This window comes from Acipenser ruthenus, chromosome 8 (assembly GCF_902713425.1).
Source record: "Acipenser ruthenus chromosome 8, fAciRut3.2 maternal haplotype, whole genome shotgun sequence".
Taxonomy (NCBI): Eukaryota; Metazoa; Chordata; class Actinopteri; order Acipenseriformes; family Acipenseridae; genus Acipenser; species Acipenser ruthenus.
In genome coordinates this window covers 9,092,320-9,112,647 of record NC_081196.1, presented here as the reverse complement: position 1 = coordinate 9,112,647, position 20,328 = coordinate 9,092,320, and the positions used below count along the sequence as shown (strand labels likewise).

General features: G+C 37.7%; 1 protein-coding gene across 2 annotated transcripts; it reads right to left on the bottom strand.

The window, feature by feature from the left end:
- Nucleotides 1-7,659: 7,659 nt before the first annotated feature.
- On the bottom strand, nucleotides 7,660-20,105 carry LOC131737712 (queuine tRNA-ribosyltransferase accessory subunit 2-like). Of its 2 annotated transcripts, XM_059028415.1 has the most exons (9): nucleotides 19,997-20,105; nucleotides 18,935-19,160; nucleotides 18,496-18,551; nucleotides 17,516-17,592; nucleotides 16,417-16,626; nucleotides 15,462-15,661; nucleotides 12,290-12,441; nucleotides 9,154-9,274; nucleotides 7,660-8,778 (listed from the first exon to the last, which is right to left on the bottom strand). In XM_059028415.1, the coding sequence occupies exons 2-9, from the start codon at nucleotides 19,132-19,134 to the stop codon at nucleotides 8,547-8,549; spliced, it is 1,248 nt and encodes a 415-aa protein (XP_058884398.1). In that variant the 5' UTR covers nucleotides 19,135-19,160; nucleotides 19,997-20,105; the 3' UTR covers nucleotides 7,660-8,546. The 2 variants fall into 2 exon arrangements, with proteins under 2 accessions (XP_058884398.1, XP_058884399.1); XM_059028416.1 differs by lacking the exon at nucleotides 19,997-20,105 and having other exon boundaries at nucleotides 18,496-18,546; nucleotides 18,935-19,072.
- Nucleotides 20,106-20,328: the final 223 nt, after the last annotated feature.

Here is a 20,328-nt window from a genome sequence, read left to right as displayed (position 1 = left end):
AGTCAAGCGTCATTAAGAAACAGTTTATAAATTAGAATGCTGCCATTTGGAATTAAGCTGCCGGGTTTGCTCAGCAGGTAATGATCCAGGGATTAAATACTGTCTTTAGCCCGATTCACACGGGACTAAAAATCACCACATAAAACAGATGGCCTTTGAAGTTTTATCGACATCTGTGAAATTTAGTCCTGTGCAAATCGTCCATTTCTTTTTATCACAGATCATTTTCTCAGAGGTCCTCCGATTTTTTTACAGGACATTGGCATCTCCTGCAAAATGTCAAACTCGTGTGAATCGACCATAGGATTGATATAAGCATTTCCAGGGTATTCGCCTCAGAGCAATAGGGCCTACCAGCCTTTACAGCAAACCATATAATAATAGAATATTAATATTGCTACAATCTGTCCTGAGATTCTACAGTTCAGTAAAATTTGGGCATAACCAAACTGAGGACAGGCAAAAACACAAAACATAACTGGCAAATCTGAACACAGCATTTGAAGATATGTATGGAAATACATATCACTCAAGGGACCAAACGGTTATTCGACGTGGTCAAGGTACCGGTAACCTTTGGGAAAGTCTGCTTTTGACTAACTCTGAGGGCACCTGATTTTTGATCATGTTTTATACTGTTTAATGTTGGATTTCAATAAAGCAACGCTTTACACATGGAATGTATATCTTCAATTTCCCTGCATATTCTTCAGATTTAGTTTTCTTTTTGTTTTAGTTTTAGCTCGGAATTTATGGTTGAAAGTTTACATTTGTGGAAACACTCTCTCTATTTGCTCCTGTATTTTCAGGAAACAAATAGATAGTGAAGAAAAGATTTCTAGAAATAGAGGAGAGCGGAGAAAAGTATCCCAATAACAAGTAGGGACATGTTTTTTAAATTAACATCAATGTCTAATATGTTGTGAATCATCTCAGTGAACTGATATTTAAGAGCTGATGATGGATATCCTATAAAGCAGATGAGACATCCAGGAACCTCAGTCACTCTGTTTCTTCTTCCATTTATCTGCAGTAGCAAAGCAGTGCCTGAGCTCTCTGTGATGGTATTGAGCCAGATGCAATCCAAGCCAAAGGCTACAAACTGACCAAGTGTTTGCCAGCTATTGGCACAGTATGATACAGCTCTGCTGTTTTGTACATGGCCAGATGTACCCAAGAACCACTGTCAAATTCTCAGCAGCTGTTACACAGACACAGGGAAAAGGCTTTTTTTTTTTTAAGTCCAGATAACGAGAGGCTGTCCATGCATTAATGGAAAAATGACCCGCTGTAAGGGAGAGGGTAGAATAGAGGAGCTTGTCAAGCTGGCTGTCTGACTCAGCAGAAGATAATTGAAATGAAATGAAAATAACTACTATTATTGCACATGACTTATTTTTAAGTGAAAGAGTATACTATATGATTGTACCACTATTATTCCTGAAAAAAATCCCTTTGTAAGGTTTTAAAAAATAGCAAACATGGAATGAATTACTTTGTTACGCTGTAAGGATGAGACCAGCCTGTGTTTCAAATCTTAACAATGTTTACTTTGTTTGTTAGTTCCAAAATACTACATTGAACGTTATTGTTTAGATATATGTGCCATTAACAGAGATGACCTGAAGGTATGGGCACTTCTGTGTATGTCGTTATGCCTGGTATTTAAACTCTTGCCGGCTCAGCGCATGTGACTACAGTTTGTTTCTGTTATCTTCCTGGTTATAATTGTCAGGAGTATTGCATTCTATGTCTAAGGCAAAGTGGAGTTGATTTAACATTACCAACACATTTTCTTTCATATGATTACCAATACATGTTCACTCTGCACCTTGACCCTGTCCTTTTTTATTTTGACAAGAGTCTAAGTGCCCCACCATTGGGTGTCATTGTATGGTAATTCAGGAGGGGCTATGTTAATATTACATATAGCACACTTCATAAGAATGTACCAAAAACTGGGTATTTAGGGTAATGACTTTGTAAGATTTTATGTTCCAGTTTTACTTACCTAATCATGGCCATCTGGGTTTAAAGCAGATTTAACTGGATCATTCTACTGATCATTTCTATTTTTTTTTATATCTCCAAGAATGGTTAAATGTAATTATTTATTAAGCTTTCTTAACAGTAGAAAAGGGATTCCTTCATGTGCTGTGCTAAAGTTGTGCACACATGCTACCACTACTATTAATTCATCATGAGATGTCTGTTGTGGAATTACTAACTATCCTCCCACCCCCGTGTTCCATGCTTAGACCGCTCGTTACCAAAATCTAGAAAACTCCAGTACTATGATGATATGATGACATCACAAATCTAGAAAAAGAGTGTTCCATTCTGGATGCATTGTAATAGTAGCCATAGATTCTTACTCTGTATGGGTTTCGCTCAGTATGGGTTTTTATCATTTCATTTTTCAATGTACATATTTCACCAGGATAATTAAGAACTAATTGAGATTATAATAAAACAAAAATCAAACGGAACAAAATAGTTTGTCTCTGCTCATAAAGCTTATTATGCCAACCTTGATAGTTCCTGGAGAAATAATGTATTGAATATCATTCTCAATCTTCAATATCAATTACTCAGTAAAGAGAAGACACACTTTAAATGATACTGACAGAAATTAAGTGAAGATTCCATAACCTTTGGATTTTTGTGCTGAAGGTAAGAATGTGTGGTATTGTGATATTGTCCAGCATAAAATCCATTAACAATCTTTTCTGCTCTCTGTACTTTGGCAAGATTGTAAATCAGTCCTGACAGTCCCTAATGATTTTTAACTGCCCAAACAAACATGTTAATAACAATGCTCCATCGACAGAGACTGATGACCACCGATATCCCTGCAAGACTTTTTTTCTGCAGGCCTCCAAACACCTTTAAATATCAATTTTTTAAGATGGCTGTTACCTTTAAAGTCGATGTTGAAATAACAGATACAAGGATGTTTATTATAGCTCATATGTTCCTATTATCAGGACATGTTACAGTGTTCTGATCAGAAACTGTGAGAAATACTTTGATAATTGAGTTTAAAATGCTTTAGTTCAAAATGTTGCAAAATTAGACTTCTCATTAGGTACCGAAGACCCATTTCCCATTTAGTGAGTTTGGGCAGCTCTTGCATCTTGTCTGCAATCCATCCTTTTTTAAGTTAACAAGGTGCTGTAGACATTATACTTTTATACAATTGATTAATGATTCAATTTTAAAAAGAATTGTGCCCAATTATTTCACTCTTGTTCTGCCAAATTTAAAAAGTCTGGCTATTTTCCATCGCTGGAGCAGCTCCCTACATCAGCTCAGGAGAGTGGATGTTGGAGAGCTGTTGCCCACTGGAGCACAGACAGCCCTGCTGGTGTCTGCTTGAGTTTACCTTACACCTGGCCAATAGGGATCACTGTGACCCAGTTCCTGCTATTTTTTCCCTGACCCGCGACACTCGTTGTGGAATCCCCAGGGAAGACTGACGACTTAGTACAGCCAGGACACTAACCTGACTGCATGTGACTCACCCTGCACAGCACATGGCCATGCCTTTAACAGGTGAGCCTTTCAGGGACCCCTAATGATTTTTGTTTTACTTATTTGCACATGCTGCTTAAACTGAACACAATCTTACTGATACCATATTGGGCAATACAATTGCAAGTTTTAACTGTGTAAGATATAGTAAAAAATGTTATTTAAAATGATCTGAGTTCATGTCTAACAGGAAATGTGGCCATTATGTTCCATTTGCTGTTTGAATCAATAATCATGTTTGGCTGTATTTTGACCCACACCAAAGATATGTAGAGCAGACAGAACACTTCCTGTCCCTGAGCAGGTCAGTAAGTGTGAGGAGCAACGAAAGTCTGTGGTTGATAACATGTCAATGCAACAGACCGGATGTAGAAATAGTCACACTGTTATGCAAGCACTGTTAACGCAAAGTGTAAATATTTTTACACCACTGCAGTCTTACCTAATAATACTGTAACGGCACGTACAGACGGAGTGCTGAGGCTGCGCTGTTATTATGTGCGTGGCTAGTTAAAAGCAGCACCAGCCCTGCAGTGTGCTGAGCTCCTGCGTGCACAAGAGCAGAAAAGCGATGCTTGGAGCTTACAAACTAGGCCGCGAAACAGGGTGGGTGTTAGGAATGAACAGAGCTGCCAATTACACAGTTTTTCAAAAGCAGATATTTTGAGTGGTTAATGACAGAGATCCCTCAGATCCACCAAGAGGAAGATGCCGAAATCATGGGCGAAATATAAAATATAAAATATAAAAAATATATATAAAAATACAATCCTTTCTGGGAACAGGAAGCACTCTTTAGGGTGAGAATGTGTCTATTGTTGAAGCACAACCACACACATTAGATCTAACAGTAGCTGGCTGTTTATCTGTTACTACCTTAATAATAACACATGCCAGTTGCATCCTTATCATTACAATAAAAAACAATCTTAAAGGTGAAGAAAAAGTCAGGGGAAAAACACCAAAAAACAGCAACCCTAAATATAATACTAAATGTGTGAGCCTTCTTGGCCAGGCGTTATTGCAAATGAGAATTTGTTCTCAAGGGTTTTACCGCTGATTGATTGATTAGTATTTCAGGCGAATGTTTAGTAATTAAGCACAGAAAATAGAATTTTAAAAAAAGTACAAATAATGTAGTTGCTATTTGTTTACAATGGGGAACAACACCATTGACTGTCGAGACAGGTGATTGAGACGTCACAGCTTACGTTCCTGATTAGGTGGGTTTTGGGAAGTTTTTCAGGAAGAAGTGGGCAGGTTTTTGTAAAAGTAGTTGGCAGCCCTGGGAAGGAGTGCTGTTGAGCCGGTGTGTGAGCTCTGACTACTGCACTTGCTGAATGAAAGAATTGCCATTTGGACCTGAATCTCGTCTTCTCCGTTCCTTCTTTTTTCCAAATACCTGATACGCTACAATACCCGATGATGGCATTGGCTCGAAAGAAGGCTGTACTGTTGAGATCACAAGACGCTTTAGAGTATGTGGTGATCTCTGGAGATGGACATAATGAGATATTGAGTTAATTATCTTGTGGTCAGCATTATCCATGAAGATTTAACTCAACATAATAAAAATGAATCTCACTCATAGTTACTGTTAGAGAATACTAAGCAAGAAACTTATAACTACACAACAATGCAATGAGGTCACACAATTGCAACCATAGGCGTCGACTCCATGGGTGCTCCAGGGCTCAAGCACCCATGGGAAAAAATAAGCGGATGCTTAGCAATCACGACAGTTTTTATGCGATAAAGGTGATTGTGACTAACTTGAGCCCAATCCCCCCACCCCATCCCCGAATTTAACAGCTCTGTGCCTATTATTGCAACTGTAAAATGGGGGAAAGCAGTGGTACTGTGTGGTTCTTTTTAATGTTTCTCCTTCTCAACATTCAGCCAGATTTGTTTCCACTTTCTAAAAGTACACTCTCAGACCAATCCATCAAGATTAGAAAAAAAAACACATACACACCCAAACTAATAACACCTTCAAATTCAATGCAGTGTTTTTTAAACTAAAACGTAATCAAATATTTTACCTTGTCAACATCCTTTAATGCTGGGTAAGCAGTGTAATGTAGTGTTACTGCTGCTGATACTTAGTGAGCCACCTAGTGGGAAAACATAAACACTACAAAGTAGGACAATGGGTGACCTCTGTTGGTAACTGGTGATATTAAACAGAAGAGACCATCATGTATCCTCTATCAGCGGTACTTAACTTTTGATATGTCAGCAATCTGAACAATCAGGCTGAGGGAACACAAAGCCACTTTTTCAGGAACAGTGTCTTGCAGCGGTAAGCCTGGGAAACCTAGTTTGAGACAACTTTGCTTCATTAAACCCCAAGTCTCGCCTGGTGTGTCATGCAATGGCCTGAAACCTAGTCTCCTGAAACCAAGTCACTAGCCACAAAGTCCTGGCTTTCCCTTAGCTTTACAGTAACATATTATATATATTAAAACATATTAAAACATTAAAACATATACTTATTTTATCTTGAAGTGTAAACTCTTCAATTTAAACAGAAGAAAAACAATAGAAACTGTGACCAAAAAGGTATTTTCATTTCACTGTCAATATAATAAGTCCTGACAGAGTCCATGTGGAAAGCTGTTCAGGAGACATTTATGTATTGAATACTGCCTGTGAGACTGGATAACAGCATCTTAATATTCCCACAGCTAGTCCCTGCTGTAATAGACATCCCTGTCTCTCAGCTGAACATTTTAAACAATATCTAATCCATTACTCTGATTATTTTTTTTTTTTTTTTTTGAAAACTATTGATGCAGCACATGCATAACAATACCTAGAGCTAGACACTATTTGTGAGTTAAGTAGGCGATTAGGTTTTGACTGGCAAGGTTATGCAGTTCAAGTGGATTTTAGATTTGGTACGTGATTGAAGTCCCAAAATTCCCTTTCTTTTTATAAACAAACAATAATAGTTTGTACTGATAAGTACATGGAAATTATTACTGATTACCTTCCAGAACTAAAAACAGAAACCCTCTAAGTATTGAAAGACTATTAGATTGTTTTTCAGCCAGTCCAAGGATTTTAGAATTGTCAAAGAACTAGACTCCAAATGCTTTTTTGCTCCTGTGTCTGCTGCAGTTGCAAAAGATTTCACATGAACATTTACCGATAAAACCTGGGGGTAGCAGAAAATTTAAAACTGCATTGGCCTTTCCGCTTCTGCGGGGTAAGGGAGGAAGATCTCATGACTACAGTATGGCTTGAATGTAAACTTGGGGGAACAAAATCACCTAGAAGAATAAGGTAGGAAGGAAAACAAATGTTTAATCAAAAACAAGTTTGTGCAGTTAACCAAAAACAAAAAAACACTCATCCCTCTAGGAACAGCCTTTTCTGGTGAAATATGTCAGTGTACAGATCTCAGTTAACTGTCTGGAGGGAATACTTGGCTGCTGTTTCACCTCACATTTTACAGACAACGGTCTGCTGGAGAGGAAAAAGGGATTCACTAGTGTATCATGCATACCCGCTGATCATTCACAGGTTATTAAAAGGTTACATTTACTGTAAAAATGACAAGCAGACCCAGGAGAGGAAACATGAAAGATCTGACTGGCATTTGAGAATTGAATGCTTCCCTAGTTTTACTTGCAAAAATAAAATGTGGCTTCAAACTATAAATCTATACAATTAAAACCTGAACTAAGAACAAAGTCGAACCCGTTGAAGAGCCAGAAGCTACTCCTTCTGGCCACCGCATGGTTCTGTCTGCTATATAAAAACGACATAAGAGTAAAGAGGAAAAGAATAAAAACACATTACAGATAAGTGAATTTAAGCTGTGTCATTATTATTCATTAGAATGAGGGACAATGGCAGTCAGGCATGGTGCTGGGAGGTACCATTAAAGATTCCTCTCCTAGTAGCTCTGCCAACACTCCTAAACTCTGTCTCCCTCCAGAAGTGACTGACATCCACTGGGAGGCTAGGTCAGAAGTGACCTTGGCATATTGTGAGGTGGTTTTATGAAGTGGACTGAAGTCCACTGGGAGGCTAGGTTGAGACAAATCAGATGTTAGTGAATGAACTTGCTGCACCACTTAGTCCTCTGGCAAAGTGTATTCTAATGAAGCAACAACATTGTGTTTTATATACAAAAAGGTTTATTTAAGGAACAGCAAACGATACAATAAAAACAAAAACAAAAAAACAATTTCCATGATAATAGAGTATTGGTCGAGGTCTATTGGTCCAGTATACTCTCACTACAGCATACACTACATCTTCTCCTTATAAAACTTCCACCTAATAAAAAGCCCTGAAGTATAGATTGAAAAAAAAAAGTCTAACTATCCCGACAACATGCATATAAAGCAGGTGTAGAAAGTGAACTAATGCAAAAGTATACAATAGTCAATAGGATGGTATTGTTTAGATAAAAGGTGCCACAAAAAGCACTTTGGTCTTTTGAAAATATGGTAGCACCGGACTTTATCTCTAGAACTCTAAAAATGGGTCAAGATAAGGCTTTCAACTCACTTTAGAAGTCATATGGAATTGTGTGCACTGTCAACAGAAAAAAAGAAGCAAAGACCAGACCAGTACAGTACCATACAGTGGAAGATATCCAAAATATAGTTAATAACAGGGAGTTTTATCATTGAAGTCCCTCTCATCTGACTTGCTCTGAGGCAACTGCTCTGGGAAAAATTGTTTTAATTCTTGTGTCCTTTAAAGCTTAAAAAGTATAATTTAGTTTGTTCATAATTATTTTGGTTCACATTTTCTGTAACTTGTTACCTACAAATGCATGACAAACATTGGCTTTTGAGAGTACCTCAAGGTCACTTTGTCCAATTTAAAACACATTGAAACTAATGCCCTGTTTTCCTATTTCCATGAAAATGATCCACTAACACAACACGGAAATTGTAGAGTCTAAAAAACTAAAAACTAAAACACACAGTTCAGTGAGCCAAGAATGATCTTCCATCTCCAGGTATAAATTTGGATTTCCACGGAGGAGTTCAGGGGCTGTGCTCGTTGACAAGAGCTTTCAGTTTCTCCAGGTGTCCCTCCTGCAGAGCCTGCCGCAGGGAGTGGAAGAACCCAAAGTAGTGCTGGAAGTTATGGATCATAAGCAGGACCCCCGACAGGAGCTCGTTGGTCAGGAGGAGGTGGTGAACGTAGGCGCGCGTGTGGTTCCTACAGCAGTAACACGAGCAGCCCTGCACCAGGGGACCGAAATCCTCTCGATACCTGAACAAGAAGCACATGTAAAAGGAGGAGGGAACAGCAGTATTTGTTCTACTCAAATAAATAATAGATGTGTTGTATGTAAAGAGATAGAGTAATTAGCAGATTTAACACAATGTTACTAAAAATAGTTTTCATATAGCACAGCAGGGCTTTTTTGCCCCAAAAACCTGGTTAAAAAGTTTCAGATTGCAAACCAAGGTGCAGGATAAAACTCAGTTTTACAAAGAGGTATGGCGATTTTGCTCCAGTTATAAGCTGAGCTCAGCCCAGTCATCATCTCCATCTTCAAAGCTTCTTTTGATATTTCATCTGCCAGCACAGTTCTGTCTATGATTGCATTCATACATTAAGTGCCAAGTTTTCCCTAATGTTTACCTTTTGCTTTTCAGATCCATCTCAAAGGGTGTCATCGGCTCCTTCTCTTCCTTGTCACTGACATCACAGTCTTTCTTGGCCCTAGGTTCCTCATTGACCTGGGCACCATTCCTCTCCAACACTGACGAACAATAAGCCAAATAATATATATTAAAAGACTAACGTCTAAGGAAACTCATAACCCTATTGAGATGTTGAAGGCCTGCATGTTGGACAATAACCTTTATTGAGAGAAGCGGTCGGTATTATTAAAATCTTGTCACATTGGAAAACTGTTGGGTTCTTAGAAGCTCTATATGATCTGCTGATTTCTAACCCTGAATAGAAGGAACGCTGGGAGTGAAAAAGTCCAAATAAACCTGATGAGCTCTACTTGAAAATGTGAACTTAGTCAGTATATTATTGAGCAGATTTACTGCCACCTCCAATTCTAAAGTTATTAAAATAGTCTTGATGATCTATTCATCACGTTTCAATCAGGCGCTCCATCTTCCTGAATAAATATCCATTATACAGACCAATGAATGCATAAAACACAACCCTGATGTTAAGAACAGTGCCACAGATAATATACCGTATTCCTTCTAATTTAGACGCAGCCCAAATTTCCCACCCTCAATCTGAGGAAAAAAGAAAACATCAAATAAATCTGCATTTACAAAGATACAACCTCAATTACGCACATGGAGGCAGTCTGCGGCCATCTGCTATCACACTGTGGTATTGCTTGGCATGTCGAAAAATACGGGTTCTGATAAGCATTTCCGATCTGTCCAAGCTGGTACTGTTTGTTAGAACAGAGCCTAATAACGAAATGCTGATATTCCAAAAGCTTCTCTTCAAATTCCTCAGGAAGCTACCCTTCTTTGACAATGGCTGCCTGTAGGTCATGGATCACGTTGCTGTATGTGTACTTGGGCAGTCACATTTTTTGTTGGTGATTTTAATACATGCATCACTATACTTTACTCAAATTTAAGATGCAGGCTAATTTTGAGAAGAAAAAAATGGTTTCAAAAGTGTGTCTTAAATTCGATGCAATACGGTATGTTAAATGACTAACTAATACAACTAGACCTATACATACAATCTATCACACTACACCCTATAACAATTTTTCAGTCAAATATTCAAATTTAAAATAATAATACATCTCAAAAAGAAAAAAAAGGGTCTTTTGATTTAAATATTAAAAAAAAAAAAAAAAAAACAATGACAGGAAATATTTATGTGGGTTGGAGGAGACATACTGTGTAGAATGCTAAAGAGTAGTTTTGTAATTAAATTTTATCCCCTTGTTTCACATGCAGTTAGAGAATTTAGTTTGCCCCTATAAAACAAACAGGCCAATCATCAGACCTTGTTAGCAGCTGAATGTCATTATTTCAAATATTAAACACTGACTGCTTAAAGGCTTTATAGTGGAGGTGGGCACATGTACATCTGTATGCCTCTAGTTCTTCGCATATATCTAGAGGTCTGCTTTTCCAATGGTTGCAAAACATGCCAAGGCCCTTCTTTAGCACAAGTTATATCATGTTTATGAATCAGTATCAGAATCTGGGAGCATAAGAAAAAATTACATTTGCTGAAAAGGAAACCGTTTTAATTATCTAAGGTTAACAGAATGGGCATTAACATTTTAAAATACACTGTAGCATCTGTTAGGGTGGATGTTTGGCTCTATTGATAGTATTATACAATGTACATCTATGGCACAAGTTCACTCCACACACTGAAGATGTTGCTGGTAAACGCAATACATTTACTTTCTAATTACATTTTCAGAGCTGAATCTGAATTGTTCTTGTGTGGAGAACACGTTGGGACTGAAAGGGGTTAATGAAGTTTTCTGCTCGCAGAGTTAGAATATTAAATGTGACAGACTCCCAAGGTCTCCAGAGGCCTTACTTCTATAACTGTGTGAACCCCCTAATACCTACATCCTAAAACTGTCATTAAAGAGGAGGTGAAATTCTTTCAGATAGGGAACAGAAATTGCATCTACAGTATGAGCATAATATCAATCGCTTCAGATGCAGAAACGTCATAGCAACAGAACTTTGCAGTCATTTTGAAGGAACACATTTTAGTTGCTAAAACTCTTGTTTTTAAGGGCGTTTGGAACAAAAAGTAGCCAGAAAAAGTTCCAGACTGGCTGGTCACATCAGAGCCCACACTTCCTTTGAAATGTAGGTCAAGCACTGTCTCCTGAGTAAATTACCTTGATTAATTGGTGATAACCCGTGTCTCCACATTTGCAGAATGAGTAAATTACCTTGATTAATTGGTGATAGCCAGTGTCTTCGAATTTGCAGACTTAAACTATTTACTGAGAATACCAATCTGTAGTTACTAGTCTGTAATATGACCTACACTGCCCTTGAACCTTATGCTTGTTGTTGATACACTGCTTTTAGAGTCTTGTGCTTACTGTACAGGATCGCACAGCTGCTACAGGTCAGGTTTGCTGTAGTTCATGATGAACTGAATAGCTCTTCAATAGTCCGCAGGGGGATTTACTGCGCCAACAGATGTAAAGAAAACCGCTTCTGTGCATTAACCCATGCATGGTGCGTTCACTATTCAGGAAAGCAAGCCTTTATTTTTCACTGTAGCTTCAGGTATTCAAGAGAAATAATGGTGTTTTTACTATATCTGATGCCTTCTGTCAATATTCTTGATGCACCCATCTGTCATTGTAAATCTGAATCAGTTTTGCTGTCATAAGTTAATGACAAATAGAAAAAGATAATCTAACCAAAATAATCTAACCAACTTCACCAACAACATGAAAAGCTACTTTAGTAGGATCAGATGTGATATCTACATAAGGTTACTAAGAGATACGCTGTAAAATATTGTACATGTTTTTTTGTTATTATTATCGAACAATAAATCACTTAAGTTTCAAGTAGGGGTTATGTTTTTGTTTTGAGTTGTTTCTTACTCTATTTAAAATTACATGGAAGCCACATGTGAACCTCATGCACAGGTTTAAGATGCTGTGCTAATTTCTAATGCACGGCAGGTCCAAGTGCTTTTAGAAGGGATTGTTCACTGTTCGAACAAGATGACAGCTGCAAATGACACTTAAAAGCCGTCAATCAACAACAGGCATCAATAAAAAGGGTACCTTGCGTCTCCGGGTCGAGCTGATATCTGAACCTGAAGGAAAGGGCGCAGCCTCTCTCAGTCACCTGGTATGGAAAAAAGCTTTCAAACAGGTCCACTCCTGCTTCCACACAATCCAAGACCTCGTCTGGTCTGCCAATTCCCTGGATCAGCCTAAAATAAAAGTTATAGATGTTAAAAATAGAACCAAATAAAATACAATCTTCTGCCATGCCCTGCAGGCAATGTGGCCTAGTTCTGAGCAGCTGACTGGAAGCCAAGAGGTCCCAGGTACAAATAAAATCTGGCAACCGAGTTTCTTTTTGGGGCAGTACAGTACTTCACCTCCCTGTCCCCGAAATCTCAATAAATTCTTCATGGCAAACGGTTTCTAAAGTCAAAAATAAATCAGTCCAGGAATAAAACCGAACAGATCATTTCTGTAGACATTGGATTAGCATGTGTGAACTTGTTGGTAGTGTCACTGCATCTGTTTATAACTAAATAAACTGCCCCACAGCAACAAATTATTTGTAACATCACTGGTGTTGTGTAGGAGAAAGCTGTGAATTGGGTCAAAAGCTACACGATTACTGTAGTAAAGCAATTAAACAAAATCTGTAGTAAACAAAACTAAAGGGATAAAGGTGATGTGTCAAAACACAGTTTAATTGTCCATTCACAAAAAACCTATGGTTCCTTAGCCATGATGTGGGCAGACATATTTTTTTCATGTATATTGATGCACAGCATAAGAGAGACAGTGGAGAGCGTGAGCTTACAGGGTTACCAGGAGAGCACTGAGAAGTAAGAGCACTGTATCAACAGCTTTAGTGTTGTCAAGTGCGTTTATTACCTGTGGAGAGAGCCCATTCTTCATATTTTCCGTCAACATGAATGCGAACACTGTGTTAAATGAGAGACTTTCACTGGCACTGAGAAATAACCGCAAGGTAAAAAAGATCATTAAAAGATGTATCCCATCTAAAGCCTCAAAAAACACAAATGTTGAGTAGTACACACCGGCCTCTCCAGAGATCAATTAAAATAACTGGAACTTAATTCTGCTGTCTTTCTCTACATAAAAGCACTATTTGCTTGAGTGCTCAAAGCAATAAATCATATACCGGTATTCAAGCAAACATGCAATTTAATATTTGACCCCTGTAAAAGACTTTATTGTATATAACCAGAAGCCAAGACGTATCTTCAGCCAAGTATCCATCAATGACACAAAAATATGAGGATTAGTTTCTTGTACGGGATGAACAAATACCTCTGCCTCCCTGAGTGTAAAGATGGGGCAGGGCTTACTGGGTTTATTTAAAAGAATGGTTTGTGGGGTTGTATAAGATTGTATAGTTTAATGTGGTTTGGCAGGGGCGATGTTTGGCACTCGTCTCTGCTCATTTCGTGAGAATGCGTGGTCGGCAGCTAATAATTTAGTCTCGGGCAGAATGTGGCCATCCCAAGACTAATTTATTGCCGATTTGGAGATGGTCACATGTATAAAAACCTGCAGCTTTGGCTGAATGTGGTGGGTGTTCAGAGAGGAGGAACGAGAGCGAGCGAGAGAGAGAAAGAAAGGAGGTAAAAATCTAAAAGAAAATACAATTGCTACTCGTGCTGGAAGGACCAGCACGTACTTGTTTGGTGTCAGTGTTTGATTTGTTTTTGTTGAAACTGTATATTTTGGCTGTTTATTCTGTGAGCTGTGTTTTTGTGCACTTCTGTCAGTTATATGTCAGAAAAGTGTAGTTTTGAAAGAAACACACATAAGCATGTATTTTTATTTTGACATAATACTTGTTACTACACTAGATTAAAGAATTCTGTTTGCAAACCATGATTTCAGATAGTGTTGCACTTCCATGATCAATCCACTGCTTCTTTACTGTTATTAACCAACCAGCCGCTACGCCTATTGGCTGTCATAGTAGCATGCATTGACCAAGAGTACAGCAGGAAACTCAAAACGTACTTTAACCTAATATAGTACCAGGTTTTAAAATTAAAATACATGCATGCTATAATGTGTTTGTTGTTTTAAAACAGCAAATTTAAGACCTATGCAGCCAACAGAAGTGCAAAAACATCTATGGTAAGATTTATTGAACCATTTTGTTAGTTAGATTTATTCCAGTTTATTCATGATGCCACCAAATCACAATCATAAAATGTTCAGTCCCCTTGGAGTCTAGAAGGGCCCATTAACATCAATGTTTGTTAGATGGGATGTTCAGTGCCATGTGACACTATAGAGTCAAGCTGGGACTTCACTGATAAACAGCACTGAGGACATAACAGACTAATGTGAAGCTTGTGCCAATAAGGTGGTGATAACACAATGGTGATGCTTCAATGGAATTTGGTCTTTATCTAGAAGCTTTAAACTAGAGGTAGCGTTTAGCAGACTATGTTATACAAATGAGGAGTGTTACTCATATAACAAATTATTAAAATAAAAAAAAAAGAAAAATACTGTCTATACAAATAAATCAATACTTGAAATGCAGTATTCTTCCTGCTAACCTGAATTATTTAATAAATTCTTCCATACTTTCACACCATACAGTTTTACACTTTCATGTATTTCATTCATACTAACACGCGTATTAATAATAATAATAATAATAATAATAATAATAATTTCTTTCTTAGCAGACGCCCTTATCCAGGGCGACTTACAAGATATCACATTATTTTTACATACAATTACCCATTTATACAGTTGGATTTTTACTGGAGCAATCTAGGTAAAGTACCTTGCTCAAGGGTACAGCAGCAGTGTCCCCACCGGGGATTGAACCCATGACCCTCCGGTCAAGAGTCCAGAGCCCTAACCACTACTCCACATGACACAATCTGTCACTTTAAATGCTGTATTTTGTATAACACATTTCACACTGGCAAACTCCCACAAGCACGGACAACTGTAGTGGCACAAGTGCAACCATATAAGACCAACTGAGTGATTTTCTACTTAAACATAAGAACTGAATAAAACAAAATGTAACTGATGTTATGTAGTCTGGCCAGGATCTCTGAAAAACAATAAAACTGACCTCCCAACTACATAACTACTGTACAGTTATGTAAAGTGCTTAATGATTCTGTAAAAAAAAGTAACCCTGATTATAAATGAATGTGGAAATTGCCGAGGCAATGGAAAATAACAGCAGATCCTGCTGTACCTGGGCTTGTCGTCAGGCAGTTCGGCTGTGACAGACGAGATCAGTTTCAGTCTTAGCTCCCTGGTCATGGCGTCACCCTGGAACCCGTCCAGTACAAACCCTCCCACAGGCCTCTTGGCCGTCTCCTTGGCTGATCGTGTTCGCTCCTCCAGGATATCCCCGCCCTCCACCACTCCGAGCACCTCTACACCCTGCAGGTCCTGAAACCAGGAGGAAAAAACAGGTAAACACGGTCAGGCTTTAACACAGCAAATGAGGGATATTCACTTGAAAATCATTAAGACAAGGTCACCCATCCCACATTATTATCTGAATCTGAGTTTTTATACCATTTTTATTGATTTCAGAACAGTTTTTTGTATCTACAATGAAAAACATCTAGACATTTAAAAATTAAGGGCGAGTATCAAGAAAATGTACTGTAGGTTGCAATGACATACAGTACAAACAGAGGGATTTCCAATCTGTCTGAGCTGAAGGTAATATGCAAGACAGAATGGGCCCAGATTTCACCAACAAGATGTAACATACTGGTTAAGAATTATCATGAAAGCTGTAATAAAAGCAAAAGGAGGACACACGAAATACTAAAGCAGGGGTGCCAATACTTTTGCCATGAACGAATACTTTAAGTTAAATAAGTTTTATTTTTTTTATGTTTGTTAAATGACTAGAAATTGTGTATTTTGCTTTTTGTTTTATTAAAAAGTTGTTAATAGTTCACTAAATGCTTGTCCTTAATCTGTTATCTTGAATTGTGGTATAAAAAACACAGGGCACCAAGACTTGTCTGCGACTGTGGTAAAAATGCCATAACCAAGTTTTATCACAATTGTATATACAATTGTAGATTGGGCCATTATCTGCTACTGGAGCATTATCATAGAAATATACAGATTTTTGTTCTTCCATTTTTGTTTGACAGCAGTATGGTATAGGTTATGGTTTCCAGTACCTGTGATTTCTGCTGCATTTGAAGGCATTCATCCAGGAAGGCCAGTGTGCGGTCTACAGATTTCCTCACTCTCTTTTTCGAGGTGTCCTCCTGCACAGTCTCCCCATCCGCCATGCTCTGGAACCAATCCGGTCTTACTACTGCCTGCAGAGCCATGAACTTGGAGGCAGTCATCTCCATACGACCACCGCTACCCCACACCGAAACAGTCTAGAAACAAATACACAAGCAATGTTACAGACATGTAAACCCAGACTACTCGTAACTTAAAGAAATTACAGTTTTACTGTATTTTACTGAAAAGAACGGGCACAGATATATTGTACATATTAGTATACGTGTTAGTTTACTGGTCTACTATTTTGACTAGAGTAATATTTCCTATAGTACTAGAGTAGTTATCCATCCTAGACTTGTCTACAGGTCTTCTGAGTTGAAAGAGTTACAGCAATTTATAGTGCTATGTCTATCTCTGGTTGGACCGCACTGTACTGACTGAATAATCTAGACTGAACCACCAGCTGTATAAAAAAACTCAGATAAAGAAGCTAAAAAGAAAAATCTCTCCATTATTTCCTTATTATTTTTTGTATGGAGAAGGCTTAAACTCTGGATCTCATCAATATACTGAAGCTCTATAGCACCAATAATACAGTACATGAGATTTCTATCTGTTGAAATCCTGTATCATTACAAAGTTTAATAAAATTATTAATTGCATCCATGTTTGGGTATTAAGGACAGTATTAGGATTTCAGTTTTAGCTGTTGTAGAAGAAAACAATTATTAAAAACCAGGCATTACATTGAAGGGAATAAATTAACATTCCAATTAGTGCAAAACTTGAATGGTGTGTCTAACTAGGCACATATAGGTCTAATATGGCTAACAATAAAACCTGGGATGGATCAATCTGCTATGCAACTAGTCTTAAATGATGCCCTGTGCATAATCTGTTAATTTACAGAATACTTCAATGTGTTTAGAAACACCATCAGAGGAGGTAAAGATGAATGTACAAAATATCATCAACTGATGAGTTATGGTAAATACCTTGAAAAGTATTATTTTGAAAATACTGTGGTTTTGATTTACTTACCTTGTTAGTTATAAAGCCTGGTGGACAAGGGGCTGCAGGATCTTGTAAGGAGCAGTACAACACAGAGTCAGGCATGCCTGAGTAAAAAAAAAAAAAAAAAAAAAAAAAAAGAAAAAAAATTCTGTAGGTCCATTCCCTCTCATCATTGGTCTCAGAAACAACTTTTTATTATGTCAAAAGAATGGGTGACTATTTGATGTGATGATGAGGATTATTACTGATCTTTCATTTTCTATTAACTGGGGAGTAACAACCACTATTTGCCAATAAGACAGAATGTCACCACTGAAGTTAGTGTAGTTTATAAAACTCCAGTTAAATGACGTCACATTTGAATTTGATTACCAGTACACATCAAAACAAGAAACCCTTGATGGGTTTACAGCCTGACTGTGTACAGTTGGCTGTTCATTATGTCTTATATTAATCATCATTAGATAATGGCAACACTGACATTGGTGATATTGTTGTAATCATATTATCTGCAGTGGATGGTTCATTGCAATTTTATTATAACTTCAATGTACTTGATACAGCCAACAAACCTTAGGGGTTCATTCAAGCCAAAAGAAGAAAAATAAAATCCCAAGAGAGATTATACCCTAACAATATGATTGTAGTTATATTTTTCTCTCTGCTGGTGCAAAAAAATATAATAATATGGAAATGAAAAACAAACCCAATTCAGAAAAGAAGCTTACATTGTGAAGCCCTGCCACGCCAGAACAAAATCTTCTGTTTTTAAATTTAAAAAGATCACACACTGGGACAGCTCAATGAGATGTGCGACACCTCGGTTTACAGGCCAGCCTGGTTAAACAAAAGCAGCATCACTATAGCTACGAGGCCAGAGGCCTGGAGAGGAAAATGATTTAACTTGTTCTATTTTTTCACTCACCGTATTTTTAGTTCATAACAGCAAGCTAACAGAAGATTGGGGGAAAAAAATAAATAAACAAAAAAACAGAAACAGCAATTACCTATAAACTTTCCAGCTCCTTCCTTGTATTCTTCCAGGACTTCATGGTATTCTGCTCTTTAAAAACAAACACAGAATTATAGCCCTGACTAAACTGGAAATTAAAACTTCTCAGTTTCTAACTGATTCTGATTTGAAGGTTTTCTAAATCAAAACTACTGTAATTACAAGACTGTTTTCGGGCGTAAAATTAAATAAATAAAAATAAAACACATCCCTGTTTGATTTTTCTATTCAACACAGTAATAATGTTAATAACACAGATTTTAAAGTGTTCCTGTTACATGTACTGCGAGAAGCAAAACAGAGTACAGTAAAAGTGAATTAAAAAAAGAAACATCATAACAGTAAGAACCCTGTGAGAATGTTGTTATGTTGCATTTTTACACCTTTAACCACTATACTAAATGAACATTTTTCAAACAACGCCAACACCTTACAGTGTACTTAACGTGAGCTGAGTCACAGCTGGTATCTTTTCAATGGTTTCCAGAGTTTCGTGAGTGAGGTGGGGTGCTGAGCCACAGCGAGTGTAAAGTAAGCACCCTGGAACTTCCAGAGTTTTATCTCCATTTTTCCCAAGGTTAGTCAGCACCCCGAGACGGCAGCCGCTAACTACTTTGGAAAGGTCCAGCTTCATCTTATCTTCTCACACCAGAACCAGTCCTGTGTAGAAGCAGGTTTAGTCAGATATATTTTACATGGTGGTTCTACAGAACGTAGGGTGTGATCCTCCATGAAAGAACTTTCATGATTTTGGGGTAACTATACTATTCCCCAAATGTGTCAGCGATACTATGTTAGTAACAATATATGTGTGTATCACATCACATTTAGAGCAGCTGTCTTAAATGCAATAGCCTATGCACTCTAGGAAAAATCTTTCTACATATAGGCTAGCTCACAGCTTCCTATGGGGTGCTGTGAGGTCTTTAGGGATGTGCTGGAAGTGTCAAGCTGCTGTGTTTGTTCATATGCTCCATTTGAATTTTTCTACTGTAATGTACAAACAAATTAAATACAAATAATATGTTGTACACCTGAGACAAACGTTGTACAGTACTGTAAATAGTTACGGTAGCCAAAAACAATAACAGTGACTCAAATTGTACAAAGCTTAGCCAGCAGCACTTCAATGCTAGTTATGGACTATGCACTGTGTGTTTTAAACTGCATTCTGTATCATTACATTTATTATCCCAGAAATATGGTGAATGGCAGTCATTGCTCGCCATCTTCCATCTACTCAAAACAACGTAATGCCATGCTACCCATTCTATTCCACAAATTATTGTATTGCAACTTGGTTCTCAATTATGTAGAAAGCCGAAAGCATAACATTTTTAAGCTACGCTAGTATAGGTCTACCTACGCTGCTGCAATTTTCTCAATATGAGTACTTAGAATAACAACCCTCCTTAACTATACATATCGCTCTCGCTCTCTAGATAGATAGATAGATATTTACAGCCAAAATAAAACACTATATTTGTTTTAATTACCTTAATACATTCACGTGGAGTTGAAGATGTAACTGCCGTCGCAAAAGAATCGGCAAATCAGGGAGCTTGACGTCATCAACGCGACTGGAAGCCTATATTGCAATAAGTCCCTAATCACATGAAAAGTGTGTCTAGTTGCTTGTTTTAAAGAGACAGTAGCATTTCTTTAACTGCACAAACACTGCATAATATACTTTTTTGATAAAATGGTATACATTGTATTAACGGGTACAGCTGTAATCGTATTAAAAAACAGTGGTTGTACACAACTTCTGGTGACTCAAATATTTAGTACACAGCCCGTTGCTATAGTTACCCAACTGATCTTTGTT

Coding starts and splice junctions, on each gene's coding strand:
- LOC131737712 (XM_059028415.1), bottom strand. CDS start 19,134: ATGAAGCTGGACCTTTCCAAAGTAGTTAGCGGCTGCCGTCTCGGGGTG. Junction 12,442..15,461: donor CTGCCTGACGACAAGCCCAG/GTACAGCAGGAT, acceptor CTTTTATTTTAG/GCTGATCCAGGGAATTGGCA. Junction 8,779..9,153: donor ATGGATCTGAAAAGCAAAAG/GTAAACATTAGG, acceptor CTTCTTGTTCAG/GTATCGAGAGGATTTCGGTC.